Genomic DNA, 17984 nt, shown 5'->3' with positions numbered 1-17984 from the left:
TTCGCCTAAGCCATTTGACTGTTGCGACGATTATCAAGGATAAAGATCGCATCCTTGATCATGTGAAAGGATACACTCCTATGAAATCGACTGTAATTATTAAGCAGCGTCGTGGTCTCATTATTGACATGGAAAGGTTATGTGTTTTGGCTGGAAGACCACCATCAACAGCATATCCCAATGAGCCTTATGTTGATTCAGGAGAAGGCTAAAAGATTGTTTGAGACGTTGAAAAGTAAAAAGGGGGAAGGGAGTGAAAGTGAAGAGTTTGTGGCCAGTAGGGGTTGTTTTATGCAGTTTTAGGCTCGTGCTAATTTGCATAACCTTAAGGTGCAAGGTGAAGCTGCTAGTGGTGATGAGAAAGCAGCAAGTGTTTTCCCTAGTGCGTTGGCTGCGATAATTAGGGAGGGGGTTACTGTGCTGAACAAGTGTTTAATGTGGATGAGACAGGCTTGTTCTGAAAGCGTATGCCTAGTCGTACGTACATCGCCAAGGAGGAGAAGACAGCACCAGGCCATAAAGCCAGCAAGGAGAGACTGACTTTGCTTCTTGGGGCTAATGCTGCTGGCAACTACAAGCTGAAGCCCTTGCTGGTGTATCAGGCTGAGAATCCAAGGGCACTCAAGGGCATTTGGAAGGGTCAACTACCTGTCATCTGGAAGTCTAACAAGAAGGCATGGGTGACACTTCAGATATTCGAGGACTGGTTCACCCACCATTTTGTGCCAGAAGTGGAACGGTACTGTGCTTCCAAGGGTCTGCCCTTTAAGGTGTTGCTAGTGCTGGACAATGCCCCTGGTCACCCTGCCCATTTGGATGACTTTCATCCTAATGTCAAGGTAGTTTATCTTCCACCTACTACCACTGCCCTTTTACAGCCTATGGACCAAGATGTCATTATCTCTTTCAAGGCCTACTACCTCCAAAGGACGATTGCTATGGCTTTCAGGGCAACTGAGAAGGACAAGAACGTGACTCTCAAGGACTTTTGGAAATCTTACAACATTCTTAATGCTGTAAAGAACATTGCTGATTCTTGGGATGAAGTTAAGCAGACGAACTTGAATGGTGTATGGAAAAAAATTGTGCCCCCAGGTTGTGAATGATTTTCATGGCTTTGAGTAGACAATTAAGGCTGTCACCAAGAACGCTGTTGCCCTGAGTAAGCAGCTTAATTTGGAGGTGGAGGCTGATGATGTCACAGAGCTGCTGGCATCTCATGGAGAGGAGTTATCTGCTGAGGACCTCATTCAACTGGAGACGCAGATGATTGAAGAGGAAGAGATACCAACCCCAGAGCCCAGGAGATTTGCAAGCAAGGGCTTGGCAGAAGGTTTTGCCCTGATAGAGGAAGGGTTGGCAAAGTTTGATGCTGAGGAACCCAACATTGCCAGGTACACTAAGGTCGCCAGAGGGGTCATGGACTGCCTGCGGTGTTACAGGGAGATTTGGGAGGAGAAGAAGAGGACATCCTTCCAGACTAGCCTGGAACATTTCTTCAAGAAGGTAGAGGCCTGCAACAGATCCGATACCCTCTACCTCAGCTGCCTCTCCAACTCAACTGCCCCACTATCTCCAGCACCTTCTGCAGGTTCTCCTGCCTCTCCAGCTTCCTCCTCCCAATAAGCCTGTCTCTCCTTCCCTTGCAACGCCCCTTCCAGTGTGCAAGCCAACCACAGGAGTAAAGGTTCTCTTTTTTTTGTTGCTGTTTCATTTCATTATTTTATATTTATATCCTCCATGTGTTTTTTAGTGCGTTATGTTTTCATATGTCATAGAAATATTGTGTTTTTATGTCCTAGATTATGACTTTCTGTTCCGTGTGCTCACAAAGTGTTCCGTTACTGTGTGTTCCTATGTCAAAATGGTCACAAAGTCAAAATCACAAACGTTACTGTGTGTTCCGACTTACACAGAAAATCGCGTTACGACGAGTCGTAGGAACGGAACTCCGTCGTAAGTCGAGGACCCCCTGTACATATAAATATAAATAAGTGATACAAAGGAAAATGGTACATTCCTTAATGAGCAACAAGGCCCCTTAATTTGGCACGTGCATGTATTTGACAATTTTCTGAATGAATGACTCGTCCAGATGTTATTGCAAAGCGTGAGGTGGATTTGTTCATCAAGTTGCCGATCAAGGTTTTCCGATTCGTGTTCTTGGGCCGTTAATGCCCTGACTGTGAAACCTTCAATGATGAAGGTGAACGTCCTTCTGTAACTTGTAGATGGAGCTAAGTCTATGATGCATATTATTGCAGTTTTTACATTTTACAACAATGTTATCTTCAAAGAATAATAAGAAATTGCTCTCATCCAATTCATGTTCCGATTAGTGTTCAAAATATAACATTCAATTTAAATAAGTTGTTCCTCCATCATAAATGACAAACAGAGGGACAGAAGTGAACCTATTGCTCAACTACACTTTTCACTTCGCATGCACAGGGTAACTAGAACGGGCACTCATAGAGCGCATACCTTCGCCGCCACTACTTTTTTTGTTCTTGGTATGAGTGTGGGGAACTGGTTTCATATGAATGGTCTTATGACACAAACCACATATCTATAATGTCATGACCCCCCCGACTTTCGGGGGCTACGGACTAAACAACAATCAACTCACGTCGTTTTGGCGAGTCTTCACTCGCAAGCTCGGTGAATACAACGTTTCAACAAGAGAAGGTAATCTCGTTTGATGCTGGTTTCATGCAAATCGAATAAGAATTGACTGAGTTATGCCGAAAACCGCATATTTTTCAAGGGCGTGACCCCCCCCGACATTTTACCCCAACCGGTGACATGTGTTATGACGTCATTGTGTCACAAGATTGGGCATTAAATTCTGAACATTTTGGTGCTGGGTTCATGTAAAGCGGACAAGAATTGACCGCGTTATGACAAAAACCGCATATTTTTCAAGGTCGTGACCCCCCTGACCTTTGACCCCTAACCGGTAACAAGAGTATGGGCGTCATTGTGTCATATTGCATATCACAAGATGAGGCGTTGAATTCTGTACATTTTGGCATTAGTTGCATGCAGATTGAATAAAAATTGACCGTGTTATCGTAAAAAGACGATTTTGACCTTGACCTTTGACCCGAACGATCCCAAAATCTAATTGAATGCTTCCTGGCTAATAACCAATCATCCCACCAAATTTCATGCAATTCAGTTTGATACTTTTTGAGTTATACGAATCACAAGATGACAAATAAATAAATAAACAAATAAATAAATAAATACACGCCGACCAAAACATAACCTTTCGCAGAATGCGAAGGTAATAAAGAGCCAAAGCAGCAGTTTCAGATACGTGTCCAATTTGGCTTAAATTATTATTACTCGAAGCACCAGCTCCCTACGGGAGCCATCAAGGGGGTCATGTTATTATATTTATGCCTATTTTACTCCAAGGGGTCCAAGGATTACACACCCAAAAAATGGTTGCGATCAGTTCAGCCGTTTTTGCAGTACCTGGGAACAGACAGATGGACAGACGGTGAATTATAGTAAGAAGATTAAAAAAAATTAATTCTGGCACGAGCTCTGCAACAACATACATTATTTTTGAAAAGTATTGGGACAGGAAGAAAGAGATGTTTGTGGGTATTCATTCAAAGTACTTTATACAATTTTAAACAGGGTTTTGGTCACTTTTGGATGCAAGGACAGTTTGGATCCTGTTACACAAACTTTGGACCAACTTCATAAAAAGGCAAAATATTGTATCATTTTCGTGTTTCAACATCAACGTTCTTCTGGCCATATCTGTGAATGATTTTAGACTGCTTGTCAATGAATGATAGGACGTGTTTCCTTCCACATGATATCGTATATCGTGAGGAAAACCTGCACAGAGGTTGGGAGTGTTCTTTTCAAGTCAGCGTGTGCTGTTCCGACACTTTTGGCTCTGAAGGGGAAAATAGTCTGAAAGCAAACTCAGGAACAACTAGAACAGCACTCGATAGAGTGCATACCAGTGCCAGGCTGAACAGTTGACGTTTTGTTTCCCACTCATAGGCCGGATCTGCATCCGGATCTGAACCCAAATCTAATCGGCTTGTTCTCGTCACCTACCCAACTCATCCACCAAGTTTTGTCATAACACCAACACCTTTTTGAAATATCATGCTATGTATCGTTTTTGGCCCCATCTCTCAATAGTGAAGAATCACACTTTGGAATTTTTTTTTTAATTCTCGCATCCGGATCAAAATCTTCAACAAAATAGAAACGATTCGTCCTTGTCGCACACCCAACCGATCCACCAAGTTTTGCCACAATCCGTCCAGTACTCTTTGAGATATCCTGCTCACAGACAAACAGACAGGTGTGAAAACATAACCTCTGTCCACCTTCGGTGGCTTTATCGTTACCTTCACCATCATTCATTAACGTACCTTTTATCGTTACCCATCAAACAATCACCATCATCCATTATCGTTTCCTTAAACTTGTTCAATATTATTTTGAATTTTTACCTTTTGAGAGAGGACCATCTGTCGTTTCAGGTTCCACCTTAACCACCACAATAGAATCTGTAAAAAAAAACAAAACCTGCTTTAAACAAAGCACAAAATATCATCACTATCAACGAGGTAAGCAGTATCACCTGTGCATGGAATTGTGAAGTGGATTTTTAAAAATTTTTTAACTACTCTTCGTTATGACACTGTGGGAATTAGTTACGTCTGAAGAGAATTGCACACACAAAATCAGACTTGGTGAATATTGTATTTGCATTTCAATGTAATCAGGACGATTTCGGGTGGGGTGGGGGGGGGGGGGTTCCTCTGTCAAATTCAAATTCAGTTTTCCGTTTCAAGTCACGAATTCCATAAAATACATCTATTTTCCACAATCGCGCAAGGTTGCTGGCTTCAAGTAACCACACGTCTCACCCTTTGGAACCAGAAAGAAAACCATGTTTCCCATTCGAAAAGCCAATGACAAATTCCAATTGAACAGCAGAAAATGCACATCGTCGGGCAATGTTTCACCATAAAGGGATGTATTAAGATCTGGAAGAAGAACTGGACACTGAAGGATTAAAAGGGGGTCATGTTATCAAAAGTGGGAATTTCAAGGGGATGAAGCTGATGGAAGATGAAGCTCCAAAGCATCAGCAACTCTGTTGTCATCTCAACATTATTGGAAACTCCCGCAATGAAAGCCAAAGCACGAGGCTTGTTGCTCTCACATATCATGGGCAAGTCGGTGACCTCTCCTCCAGTCTCGCTAACTTCGTTCTCTCGTCCCTCTGACCATCACCAGCAGCTCTTCCAGGATGCTTGTGTTTTTCCATTCACCCTCAACACTCTACACGTTCAACCAACCATCAAAATCTGGGCTTTCCACACACATTCCCTTTTTTGTTCCTCCCATTCAGACCGTTTAATTGCACTCTTCCTTCTTGGCCTGTAAAACAAGCAGGACATCACCCCGTGTCATGTCATCCCTCCCATTCATTTTTATTTCAACAACACCTCACTCATCACTCTTACTTGCAGGTTACTGCATTTCCTCCTCTCCCTCTTTTCTTGTTAAGTTATTCCCTTCCTTGTTACCAACTGCAGTCCCTTGGTGTGAAGTTGTCACTCCATACCCTTGGCTTTCTCCCCCCCTTTGCCAACTCACTGTCTATGAGCTTCGATTTGAAATTGGATTTTTTTTTTTTTTGAAAGGCTCGAGCTACCTACCTTTTAGCCTTAACAGCTACCAAAGCACTACCTACCATGCACACAAGCCAATATTGCAATTCACAATGAAATTTACGACCCGCAGCTTCTGTGTTGAACTTCCTCGGAGGTGATCGTCCTCCCGCCCACGTGGGTGGTCATTTTAAATGTATCAACCTCCGTGCGTACGTCATAAATAGATGTGCACTCATAAAATTATTACCTGCTCCCAGGTCGGGCCCGTCCCTTCCATCACGAAGGTTCTGAACGTCCAGGATCCTGAACCCGCAGATCCCATCAGCCCCTCCTGGACCCCCTCTGTACCCTCCATCAGAAACCGACGAGATCGGGTCGTGGGCACGGCTTGTCGCTTCTCGGTCCACCATGACTCCTCAGTTCAAGAGAACACCACGTTTGGTTCCACCTCCCAAAGTCCCAATCTCAACCGCAAGCTCTCGCGCATGAGCTTGATCTCGATCTGCCTCTTTGGTCTCCGGACCACGTGGTTCGATTCACCGGAAGTACTGAAGAGGTTTAACGTTCCTGTGATTGTCTGCAATCGCTCGGATTGAGATCAAACCCAGGATTCTTATTTCAGATTTCCCACTTTAACTTCAGCAACAAAATCGTCTGACACGGAGAAGGTTAAAAGGCAGAATACACAACTTCAGCTCACGCGGTACACACAGAGACGGGCACGGATTACAAGATTCTCCGCACACAAGTCCACCGGAGGTTGCTTCGTGACGTCATCAATTTGCGAACCGCCGCCATATTGGAGGACCAAAAATAAAAATAAAAAAGGAACGTCCATTAACGATCGGCAGGGTTCTTATTCGTGTTCTTTCACGGCCAAACAATCGCGGTTAAAGCTTCTTCCGAAGCTTGGGTATGTCGATACGTTTAGAAACTTTGTCTAGGGAGCGATATTATAACAAAAATACAGATTTTTAGACAACAGTCTCGTATGAACGCATGTCTTTCAAAATCTCATACGGATGCGAACGAGGGATTTTGCGCATGCGTTTTCAGTGAGTCGGTTCCTCTTAGGATGACCGAAGGTGCATTGTCTTTGCAAGCAGCTTGCCATCACTTACCAAGCCGGTCGTTCCGTATCAACTTCTTTGCAAACCGCTCAGCAAGTGGAGCAAGCGATGAGAGGTCTTTCGTTCGTTCTGTTCGCAAAAATGGCCACAGGAGTGGGATTCAAAACGGCACCACAACCGATGCAATGTCCAAAGGCATACCCCTGGGCTGCCCAGTGCCGGATTAAGCCTCGGCTGGCCCTAAGGCACATTTTGAAATTTTAGAGAATGGCCTGAAAATTTTAAATTACATCTCGGGCTCATGGAAATGGACCCCAGACAAAAGATGAACTGATTCAAGAACAAAATATTTAATACAAAAACAGACAAATATTTAATGTGAAAATAATTTTTGGCTGGCCCGAAGGCACATGCCTTGTCTGCCTAATGGTTAATCCAGCACTGCCTGGGCCCTGTGACATATAGTCAATACATCATGGAAACGTGCACTTAATACTTAATTTTCATCCTAAATCTTCAAGATCCACAAACTTGCAAAAGCCTCCTCGCCCAAAATGCACAATGGTGGGGTTCATAGATAAGCTTGGTAGTGCAGGCTCCTCATTCTGACTCCCCATGTATGAGTAATTAGTGCCTTATCTGTTTCACGGGAGGGGACGCTCTCGATAGGGAACGAGGCCCGGTTTAATCGGACAATCGGGAACAAAGTTCTCAATGATGTGGTTCCACTTTAATTTCTCGAGACAGACTGCTGCCCTTCGCACTGAATTGAAGTGGCACCACATTACACATTCATTTAGATTCTCAAGTCCAGGCACCAAATTTGTATTTTCAGATTTCTCCCACCCTACTAGGAATGGAAACATGATTTAACTAGAAGGGTAGTTGGTCGAGCACATACCTCCGCCACGTAATGCCTGATCCACGAGAACATATCGGGCCCAATCAATGCATTTTTGAAATATCAGGCTACGTATCAGTGTTAGCCCGATCTCTCAATGGTGAAGAATCACTGAAAAAAATATCAGATCCAGATCTGGATCTTCACCAAAATTGAATCAAACTCGGTATCTGAAGTCCACACAACAATGTTGCCACAGAATTCCGGAGCTGTCGTCATTTCCTTGATGGGGAGACACAAGCATGGGTCTGCTTCATGACGGTTGCTTGATAGGGCCTCAGTTTCAAATTCCTCTGCGCAGTGGTACATTAGTTTAAACTATGCCCAAGCCTCTTCAAAATTGTTGCCAGCTTTCGACTTCCTGTCATTGACTTGACTCCCACCCTGAGGGCGATGTACTTTTGAGGTCGAATTATACCTTTGGACACAATGAAGAGAGCTTCCTGACTAGCGGGGTCCACTCGATGGTGAATCTCATCACTGTGCTTGGATGAGCAAGGTCCACCAAAGAGGATCCTGAATAAGGTTTTCACAATGTCTGGTGGAGATGGTTCACCCTTTCCGAGCCTCGACGGTGTTGTCAGATTGGTTGACAGATACTTTGAATTTACTTTCTTCAGAAATTTTCTCATGGGTAGAGCTGCCTGTGACATGACTCCTGCTGAGGACCTGAAATCAAACCGCCACTTGAACAGCCTCATTCTTTAGTCCTGCATTGCACAGGATTACTTCTGTCTTTTCAGCATTTGTCGAGCGCATTTAGAGTTCCTCAACAAAGTGGGTCTGCAAAAGGTGGCCAAGATACTGGCATGTTGAGACAGACGTTAAATTTGACTCTACCCACAAGTCAGTATATCTAGAATGGATCGATATTACCAGCTCTGAGCGATTCTCCTGAATAACTGACTCTTGTACATAATTAAGGGTTTCCACCAATGGAGCCTTTGCATATTCTGGTATGCTCCAGGTGAACCTCTCAGCTTCTCAAATATTTGCTCTTACATAAATGGCGATATTTCAACTCCTTTGCTATAAAATCCATGCTTGATGTCTTTTCTAACATAATGTCATCCTGAAGACACATAGCGGCATTTCCAATGGTGTCCCCGGCTTCAAGAGTTTCACACAAACCAAATGTTTCGACTTTGCTTTTGAAGTTTATTCTTCCCACATAAGAGACATTCTTGAGGAAAAAATAGACACCCTTCTGTGCACCTGAACTGCCGGAGGATCTTAGCATCTTCGTCTGATCTTTTTTTTGGACTGATTTTTCAGTCGTTACGCTTAATTTGAGTTCCCGAGAGACTGCCGTGAAGTTTTTGTAGCAAAGCACATAATATCCAAACCCGTCAGATGCATCAACTAGAAGTGACCTTACGATTTCATAGTACAGCATTTCAAATTCTCAAAGTGATTTTTGGATTGTCTAAATGATGGAACTTTCTGAATTACCACCCATAGACGATCATTCATTGGTAACAATGGTCCAGTAGATTTACTCCCCACATGTATGATGCAGACGCATGACTGGTTACACGTCGAAGGAACAGGCTCCATTCCTGATCCGTGATCTTTTCGATCCTCCTGATGACAATCATCAATGCCTTGAATGCCCCCTTAATCTGTGACAGCATGGTTGATGCCATGCCTGAAAACAAACATATAAATAAACCAATGTGACCCGCAGGGTGACCCGTATCTTGCCAAAAGGTGACCACATGTGACTTATTTAAGGTCACACTGAGGTGAACAGAGCTGCCATCCACCAGAAGCGACTCCTTGAGGAATATCTGCCTACGAGAGATTCCGATGAGAATCGTTCTACAGAGTAACCATGAAAAATATGCGTTTGCCTCATAACATCACCAAATGACGTCAGAATGTCTCAAGCTTGACATATCTAGAAAGCACTCATCGAGGTGTTCAATTTGAGGTACTACACGATATGGTTCGTAAAACTTGAAAATTTGACCTTGGGGTCAAATATGTTTGACCTGAGGCGCTAACCATGAAGGTCAAGGCCAATCGCCACCAAAAATTAATCAGCTGAGCGCCAGACCATGAACGATATTCCCCTGAAGTTTGAAGACGATCCGATCAAAATTACTCAAAAAATAAGGGTTTTGTCGACTCCCCTGATTTGCGACAAAGTGACCTTGACCTTTGACCTTTGACCTTGACCTTCAAATTTTTATGCACTGAAAGGGACCTCTATATGCCTCTGATATGCGAAGTTACAAAAATTTCCAATGACAACTGTGCTCTGCAGAGTGATTTATACGTGATTACAGACCAAAAAAAAAAAAAAAAAAAAAAAAAAAAACATATGAAGGTCAAGGCCAATCGCCACCAAAAATTAATCAGCTGAGTGCCAGACCATGAACTATATTCCCATGAAGTTTGAAGACGATCCGATCAAAATTACTCAAAAAATAAGGGTCTCGTCAACTCCCCTGATTTGCGCCAAAGTGACCTTGACCTTTGACCTTGACCTTCAAAATTTTGTACACTGAAAGGGACCTCTATAGGCCTCTGATATGCGAAGTTACAAAAATTTCCGATGATAACTGTGCTCTGCAGAGTTTTTTTATACGTGATTACAGACAGACAAACAAACAAAAAAAAAAAAAAAAAAAAAAAAAAAAACAAGCTGACTAACATATCTTTCAAAAACTTCGTTTTGGCAAGATAAATATCAAACTAGAAGGGCACTCAGTGGAGGAAGTAAAGGAACAGCTCGGAAAGCTAAGAATCCATAATGCTCCAGGCCCATATAATATGCACCCTAGAGTTTTGATGGAGGTGGCAGAGCAGATAATGAAATGGAAGACCAAGAAGGAACCCAAAGAAGTGAAGAGCAAAATGGAGTCATCAGGAGGAACCTGAATAGGATTCGGGTTTCAGCCGCTACTCCACAACCCTCAAACCCATCCAGGCGCAGCAAAGTGAGCCTTACAGAAAAATGTCTGCAAGAATTCACTTCTCCTTGGAGATATAGATAATGAAAGAGAGGAATAGAGAGATGAAAGAGAAGAAAAAGCAAGAATTAGAATGAATAAAGAGAATTATAAAAATTAGAAAGACATGTGAAAGAAACAAAGAACAAAGTGAGATGTTAACAGATATATTTAATAGCCGAGGCAGTCTCATTGGTGAGGCGACACAATCTTGGATGGGTCGCAACTCCAATGGCTCATTTTTCAACAGAGCTTGTACTCGTTTTGCCAACCTCGAAAGAAAGACAAGCTGAGTCAACTCACCTGGTGTTATTTTAGGCATGACAAAAGCTTGAACTCAGGACGTTTAAGACTTTACAGCAGCCACCCACCTTCACCACCTTCCTGAAAGTCCCTGTGGTGTCCATCTTGTATACCCCGTGTTCCCCACCCGACCCCTCTCCCTTCCACAGATCTTATGTCTCTGTTCCCCGCTGTTTTGTCCTTCCCACTCCTGCCTCTATTGTCTCATGCCCCCCTTGCTGTGCATTGTGTGTTAGCTCTCATATGAGCCTCGCCAAGGTATACAAAAAACCCCCCCAAAAAACAGACCGTTGAGCCACCACCAAGCTGAATGACATTATAAACACAGTAAAAACTAGAAGGGCACCAGGGAGAGCGCATACCTCCACCACATAATGCCTCATCTACGAGAACATTTCAGGCCCAATACATTTTTGCAATATCATGCTATATATCGTTTTTGGGGGCCCATCTCTCAATGGTGAAAAATCACTTAAAAATTAAATAATTCTCGTATACAGGTCCAGATCTTCAGCAAAATCGAATCAATTTGTCATGGTCACACACCGAACCTGTCCACCAAGTTTCATATAAATTTGTCCACAACTATTTGAGATATCGTGCTATATATCATTTTTAGGCCGATCTCTCAATGGTGAAGAATCACTTTAAAAATTCTAGCAGTCGGATCCGAATCCGGAACCGGATCTTCACCAAAATCTAAATCAGTTCGTCCTTGTCATACACAAAACCTGTCCATCAAATTTCATCAGAATCCGTCCACAACTTTTTAAAGATATCCTGCACACAAACAAACAGACAAACAAACAAGAAGACGACGTCATGTATAGCACGATACTTGCAAAATCCATAAAACAAATTTTTCCTCAAAAATAATTGGTGGTTGAATTCAATGACCAAATATGCCACTCCTCTTCAAAACCAAGTGAATCGGATGAAAATTGACAATTTTAGAAATTCGGCCTACGTTGACCTTTTAGCTGAAGTTGACCTCAAAAATAATTGGTGGTTGAATTCAGTGATCTGATATGCAAACCTTCTTCAAATTTCAAGTCAATGGGATGAAAATTGAGAATTTTAGAAATACCACCTTGGTTGTTGACCTTGGGCCTATGTTGACCTTTTGGTCTTTGTTGATCTTAAAACATAATTGGCGAGTTTAATTCCGTGACCGGAACTATAATCCTCTTCACATTTCTCATCAATCGGATGGAAATTGAGGATTTTAGAAATACCACCCAAGTTAAGCTTGGGCTTATGTTGACCTTTTGATCCATGTTCACCTCAAAAATAATTCGCTAGTTGAATTCAGTGACCTGAAATATAAATCCTCTTCAGCATTCAAGTCAATCGGATGAAAATTGAGGATTTTAGAAATACGACCTTTCGCCGATGTTGACCTTTTGACATCAAAAACAATAGGCTTCTTCCTTCTGACAAACTCTACCATGTGGTGAAGTTTCTTGAAGATCGGTTTAAAATTGTGATCTGTAGGTGATAAACAGACAGACAGACAGACAAACAAACAGAATAACAAAATCGACTGTGACCAATATACTTGAAAAATCTTCGATTTTGCAAGTAACAAACAGACAGAGAAAGGAGTGAAAACATCACCTCCTTCACCATCGATGGTGGAGGTGATAAAAGAAAATAAATTTTGAATAAGATGATTTTAATTTGTTTGCAATGGAAAAATTCACAGCATATTATTCGTCATATAATCAAAACATTATGAAAAACATGAATTGTAAACAATCAGGATAACAGCAAGATAAGCATTGTATAGATTTGTTGAAATGAAAACTCATTTAAACAGTCAGTTCAAGCAATGCACTAAACTGTTGTTTATATTTCAAGAACAATTCTTTAAGGCTCGTAAAGGAGCTTTTTCAGTCCGTTAAATATCAAGAAGAGGACATTTCCAATCGAGCTGATCTCTCCTAAATATCAACACATAAAAATGTCCGAGTTGAATGGTTCGTTTTGTGAAATTCCTTTGCCTTCCTTGAAATTGTGACTATTGTGTTCCCTTCTTTTTCGTTTTCACTTCTTAGCTTTTGTCATCGTGCTTCTTGTTGGAAAAGGTTTCCCAAAGCTTCCCAGCCTTGCCTTCTTGGTGCTCATGTAAAATGGGATTCAAATATCTGTTGAGTATTTTACATTAACAGCCACTCCCACAGTCGTTCAGTTAACTCGATTCAACTCCAACAGGCCTCTGCCTCCTTCACGTCTCCCCAACTCTAATCTTGGGGCAAACTGATTTTATCGAACAGTTCGTGGATAATCAGAAATTCCTTTTACATCTGGATGATCCATCGACTCTTGCAGCACGATGTACTGTACCGCAGCCGTATTGCAACACTGACCTGCGATCGAGCTGGTTTACAGCTTTGATTTTGTTTCTTGGGTAGAGATGTGTGTTCATCATTCGTTATTCTGCACAGATATTGTTCTACTCTTGTCTTGCATGGTACATTTGGTGATCATCCTCTACCCTGAAGTGTTTGTACGACGTTTCATGCCTTCGCTCTTGCATCGTTGTTCTCGAGTTTAATTTTGTGTTGTTCGTTATTATTTCTCTGAATGTGAATTTACCAACAATTACCTCGTATGAATTGCATTTCTATGTCTTCCGAGTCCCATTTTAACACTTTTAGCCGTTCTGTTAGTTATTCATCGTTTGATGAAAAACCTTTTAGGTTGTCCGTGTACAGGAGGTGGTTGACCTGATGGAGGTTGACACTGTGCCCATCGACTTGGCTATTCATCATAATGTTTTGGGAGTTTGAGCTCAGTAGAACAGAAATCGGCCGTGGGGAGGGAGGTGGGGCACGGGTAGAGCAAGAGAAAGACCATCTCCCTGGAAGAGACTATCTTTCCCTTTGGATATAATCTGCATGTGCAGGTTTCAAAAGGTGGAACGGAGTCCTCCCAGGACTTGAAGTATTCACCTCCATTTTCCTCAAAGGATCACATTTCAAAGACCACCTTGTGAAGGTTTGATGTTGTCATAATTTTGTTCTGAGGATTCCAATCAGGATCATCGCTGAACTCAAGATAGCCTTCAATTGTACCAGAATTTGTTTGTAGTAACTTTCCTCAGTGTAGTTTGTAAGGCATCACTGAGGTTCTTCTTTCTCAGTCCCATTGCCTCAACTATCACTGTCACAATGTCGGTGCTCTTGACTTCATTTTTCAGATCCTGGTATGTGGACATTTTCCTAATTTCCACATTATTTAGACCAAAATCGATTCCCTTTTTTTTAAATCTGAGGATAGTGTCTGGTCACAATGCTTTGTTTTCTATGGTCATGCTTGATGGGATGGTGAGGTCATAAGTAAGCTCTACATCCTCATTTCAAATGATCCATTTTGGTTTACGCTTCCATTATTTTTCCGTTGTGCCGGTGCAATGCTCTGCATACATTGTTGTCCCTTTGTGTGTACAGGTGTTCGGATAATTCTCCAACATTTCTGAACTGACTTTTCTCATGCACCTTTATCCAGTACGAGTCTTCATGTGTGTCCAGTGGGATGAATTATTAACCAAACGATTTATTGCAGTTTCTCCCGTAGGCTGTTGTCTCCATTTGCAGGTTTCAGGAGGTAGGACTCCCCCCAGAACTCAAAATCTCCACCTCCTTTTTCGGTAAATGATCATTATTCATGAATCAAACTGTGAAACCTCATTCTCATAGCTTTGTTCCAAGGGCTCTTTTCAAAAATCTTCAATGAACCTCTGACAGCCTCCACTTGCAGCTCATTTGTAGTGATATTCCTCGGAATGATTTTAAGGACTCAGTCAGGGTTTTCTTCATCATTCCTGTAGCTCCGACTATCCCTGGTACAATTTCAGCTTTCTTCACTTTCCAAGTCCTCTTGACCTCATTTTTCACATCTAATCCTGGTATTTTGTCATTTTCCTGATTTCTGCAGCATTTCATCCAAAGTCATTGGGAACTGAAACCTCGATCAACAAGCGGTGTGTATTTTTTCATGTCGAGACATATGTTCTGAACGAGAAAAGCCCTTGTTGCAAATAGAACATTTGTATGGCTTCTCGCGTAAATGTATTTTTTGATGTTTTTTCAAATATGCCAATTGAGTAAATAACTTAGCACACACAGAACACTTGTACGGCTGCTCTCCTGTATGTACTATTCGATGATTTTTTAAATAAGAAAATCGACTATAGGACTTAAAACACACGGTGCACTTGTAGGGCTTTTCTCCTGTGTGTACGAGTTGATGCCTTGTTAAAGTCGCTCTCGTGATGAATGCCTTTTGACATACAGAACAGGTGTGGTGCTTCTCTCCAGAATGTATTATCTGATGCTTTATCAATGCTGTTACATTCATGAATGTCTTGTGACACACAAAACAGGTGAAGGACTTATCTACTGTGTGTATTAGTTCATGACATTTCAAATGTAATATCTGAGAAAACTTCCGATTACACACAGTGCATTTGTGACGATTCTCTTCAGTATGCATTCTCTTGTGCGTATTCCCCCCATTGTGGCTCTTCATATGTACCTGGCGGGTTCTGTTGTGACAGAATGATTTATCGCACAGACTGCACTTGTATGGCTTTGCCTCAAAAGTGTGGGTGTTCAGGTGTTCGTGGTGGCTTGAGAGGTCACTGAATGTTTTATGGCACATAGTACAATTAAATGACTTCTCTCCAAGGTGCGTCCTCATGTGTACCTGACCGTGTGAGATGTCACTGAGTGTTATTTTGCACACGTTACACCTGTATGGCTTCCCACCACTGTGGACCCCCATGTGTAGCTGGCAGTTTGAGATCGTTTGGAATCCTCTATCGCACACAGTGCACTTGAATGGCTTCCCAGCGGTATGTGTCCGCAGGTGTAATTTGCGACTTGAGTACTGACTGAATGATTTACTGCAGAAACTGCAAGGAAATGGTTTCTCCCCAGTATGAGTCCTTCCGTGTGTCTGGTAAGCTGACATCTGAGTGAACGATTTTCTGCAAATTGAGCACGTGTACGGCTTTTCTCCTGTGTGTATCCTCATGTGTTTCTGGCAGTTCTGGTTCGATGTAAACGACTTATGGCACACACTGCACTCAAACGGCCTTTCTCCCGTATGAACCCTCATGTGTACATTCCAGTTGGAAGGGTGTAAAAATGATTTGCTACAAGCGGTGCACTTGTAAGGCTTCTCCCCAGTGTGTGTCAGTGCGTGTGTATACCAGTTTGAATTCTGTACAAATGATTTACAGCAGAAAGTGCACTTGTACGACTTCTCCCCAGTGTGTCTCTGAAGGTGATTCATGAGGGACGACCTAAATGTAAACAATTTTTTGCACATCGTGCACTTGTGACACTTCTCACCAGTATGAGTCCTCCTCTGATTCAGGTTGTTGGAATCATTCTGAGAAAATGTCGGGGAAGAGCAACTGAATGATGTCATGCATTCATTGCCCTTGTATGTGTTTTTACAGGTGTCAATATTCATGTTTACGTGGTCACAACTAGAACTCTGTTCGCAATCCTTGGACTTTGCGCAGTAACTCTCCTGGTGGTGCTGCGAAGATCCTTCGTTGGAAGTATGAACATTCTTCGTACAGGAAAACGTACTGACGATCGTTGTTGATTTCTCTGAAGATCATTCACAGAAAGAAAGTCAGTCGGTGTATCAGAGGGATATAAAAACAGCATCAACACAAAGGCATGGATTTCAAAAAGAAAGGAATTATGAAATTACAAACTTCTCTTGGAAATCAATTTACATTTTTAATGACACAATTACATGAATGTGTACCAGTGGGGAAAGAGGTAGAAAAGCAAAGAATTTATGAAAACTTTAAACAAACATGAACAAGTGAGAAATTTCCATTACACAACAACCTGGGACCCTCACAATAACTAATGGGACGGTTCAACCAAGCCAAGCAAATATGAAGATCGGTGTAAAATTTCGAAGACTTTCCATTGCTGAGCAAAAAAAAAAAGAAACAGATTTCCTTCAGTGTGCCGCACAATTACAAGAAATACGAAAAATATACTTTTAAACCTTTTCTGGAAGATGATCATAAAATTTTTACGTATAAGGGCACTTGGTAGAGCGCATACCTCCGCCACACTGATTAGTTTACGTTTTGGATCCCACTGATTGGCCGGATCTGGATTCGGACCTGAACCGAATGATTCAAATCCTGCTCAGCTGTTGAATTAATACCAGGTGGGGTTAACTCAGCCTGTCATCCTTCCGAGGTCATCAAAATGAGTATACTGTGGCCAGCATGCTGGTATACTGTGTCGGAGTGGTGACCCGCCCAGGATTGTGCCCAACAGCAACAGGTCCGGATCTGGATCTTCCCAAAAATCGAATCATTTTGTCAGTGTGACATACCTAAGCTCTCAACTAAATTTTGTCTGAATCTGTCCACAATTTTTTGAGATATCCTGGTCACAGACAACTAAACAAACAAACAAGATATCATGCATAGCACGATACTTGCAAAATCCATAAAACAAATTTGACCTCAAAAATAATTGGTGGTTGAATTCAGTAACCTTAGATGCAAATCCTATTCAAATTTCAAGTTAATGGGATAAAAATTGAGAATTTTAGAAATCTCATCTAAGTTGTTGACTTTGGGCTTATGTTGACCTTTTGGTTTACGTTGACCTCAAAAATAATATGTAGTTTAATTCAATGACCAAATATTCAACTCTTCATCAAATTTCATGTCAATCGGATGAAAATTGAGGATTTTAGAAATCTCACAAGTTTGTTGACCTTTGGCCCATGTTGACCTTTTGATGTCAATTGGATTGACGTCAAAACAATAGCATTCTTGCTTATGACGAACTCTACAATGTTGGTGAAGTTTCATGGCAATCGGTTTCAAATTGTGACCTGTAGGCGATTGATAAACAAACAAACAGACAAGCCGGTAGGTGACGAGGGATCCCCTAGGATCGAAGCGCTGGATACGATGCTTTTCATTCTGACTGATCCACCGACGAAGATTCATTGCCAAGACGTATTGGTTCACACACAATTGTTCCTCTGCCTGGCAAGATTTTTCCTATTGCGTATTTTGCCAACTGGCACT

The 17984-nt window shown here is 41.9% G+C and overlaps 2 protein-coding genes across 5 annotated transcripts in view; both read right to left on the bottom strand.

Moving 5' to 3' along the window:
- LOC147010016 (uncharacterized) overlaps positions 1-6440 on the bottom strand; it is a 49021-nt gene extending 42581 nt beyond the window's left edge. For 2 of the 3 annotated variants that reach the window (XM_085861033.1, XM_085861034.1), the window contains exons 1-2: positions 5911-6433; positions 4491-4547 (exon numbers count right to left, since the gene is read on the bottom strand). In XM_085861033.1, the coding sequence (XP_085717159.1) occupies positions 4491-4547; positions 5911-6073 (220 nt within the window). In that variant the 5' untranslated portion in view covers positions 6074-6433. Of the gene's footprint in view, positions 1-4490; positions 4548-5910 lie in introns of all 3 variants that reach the window. The other variant, XM_085861036.1, reaches the window with a different exon arrangement.
- A 6119-nt stretch (positions 6441-12559) lies between these two features.
- The window catches only part of LOC147010015 (uncharacterized), a 30186-nt gene continuing 24761 nt past the window's right edge, over positions 12560-17984 (bottom strand). The window contains exon 4 of one of the 2 annotated variants that reach the window (XM_085861028.1): positions 12560-16521. In XM_085861028.1, the coding sequence (XP_085717154.1) occupies positions 14870-16521 (1652 nt within the window). In that variant the 3' untranslated portion in view covers positions 12560-14869. Of the gene's footprint in view, positions 16522-16546; positions 16858-17984 lie in introns of those variants that run through there. The other variant, XM_085861029.1, reaches the window with a different exon arrangement.

Source organism: Eptatretus burgeri, chromosome 17 (genome assembly GCF_056783735.1).
Source record: "Eptatretus burgeri isolate ZD-2024b chromosome 17, Ebu_testis_v1, whole genome shotgun sequence".
NCBI lineage: Eukaryota > Metazoa > Chordata > Myxini > Myxiniformes > Myxinidae > Eptatretus > Eptatretus burgeri.
The sequence above is the reverse complement of the archived record's forward strand: the minus strand, read 5'-3'. Positions and strand labels throughout refer to the sequence as shown.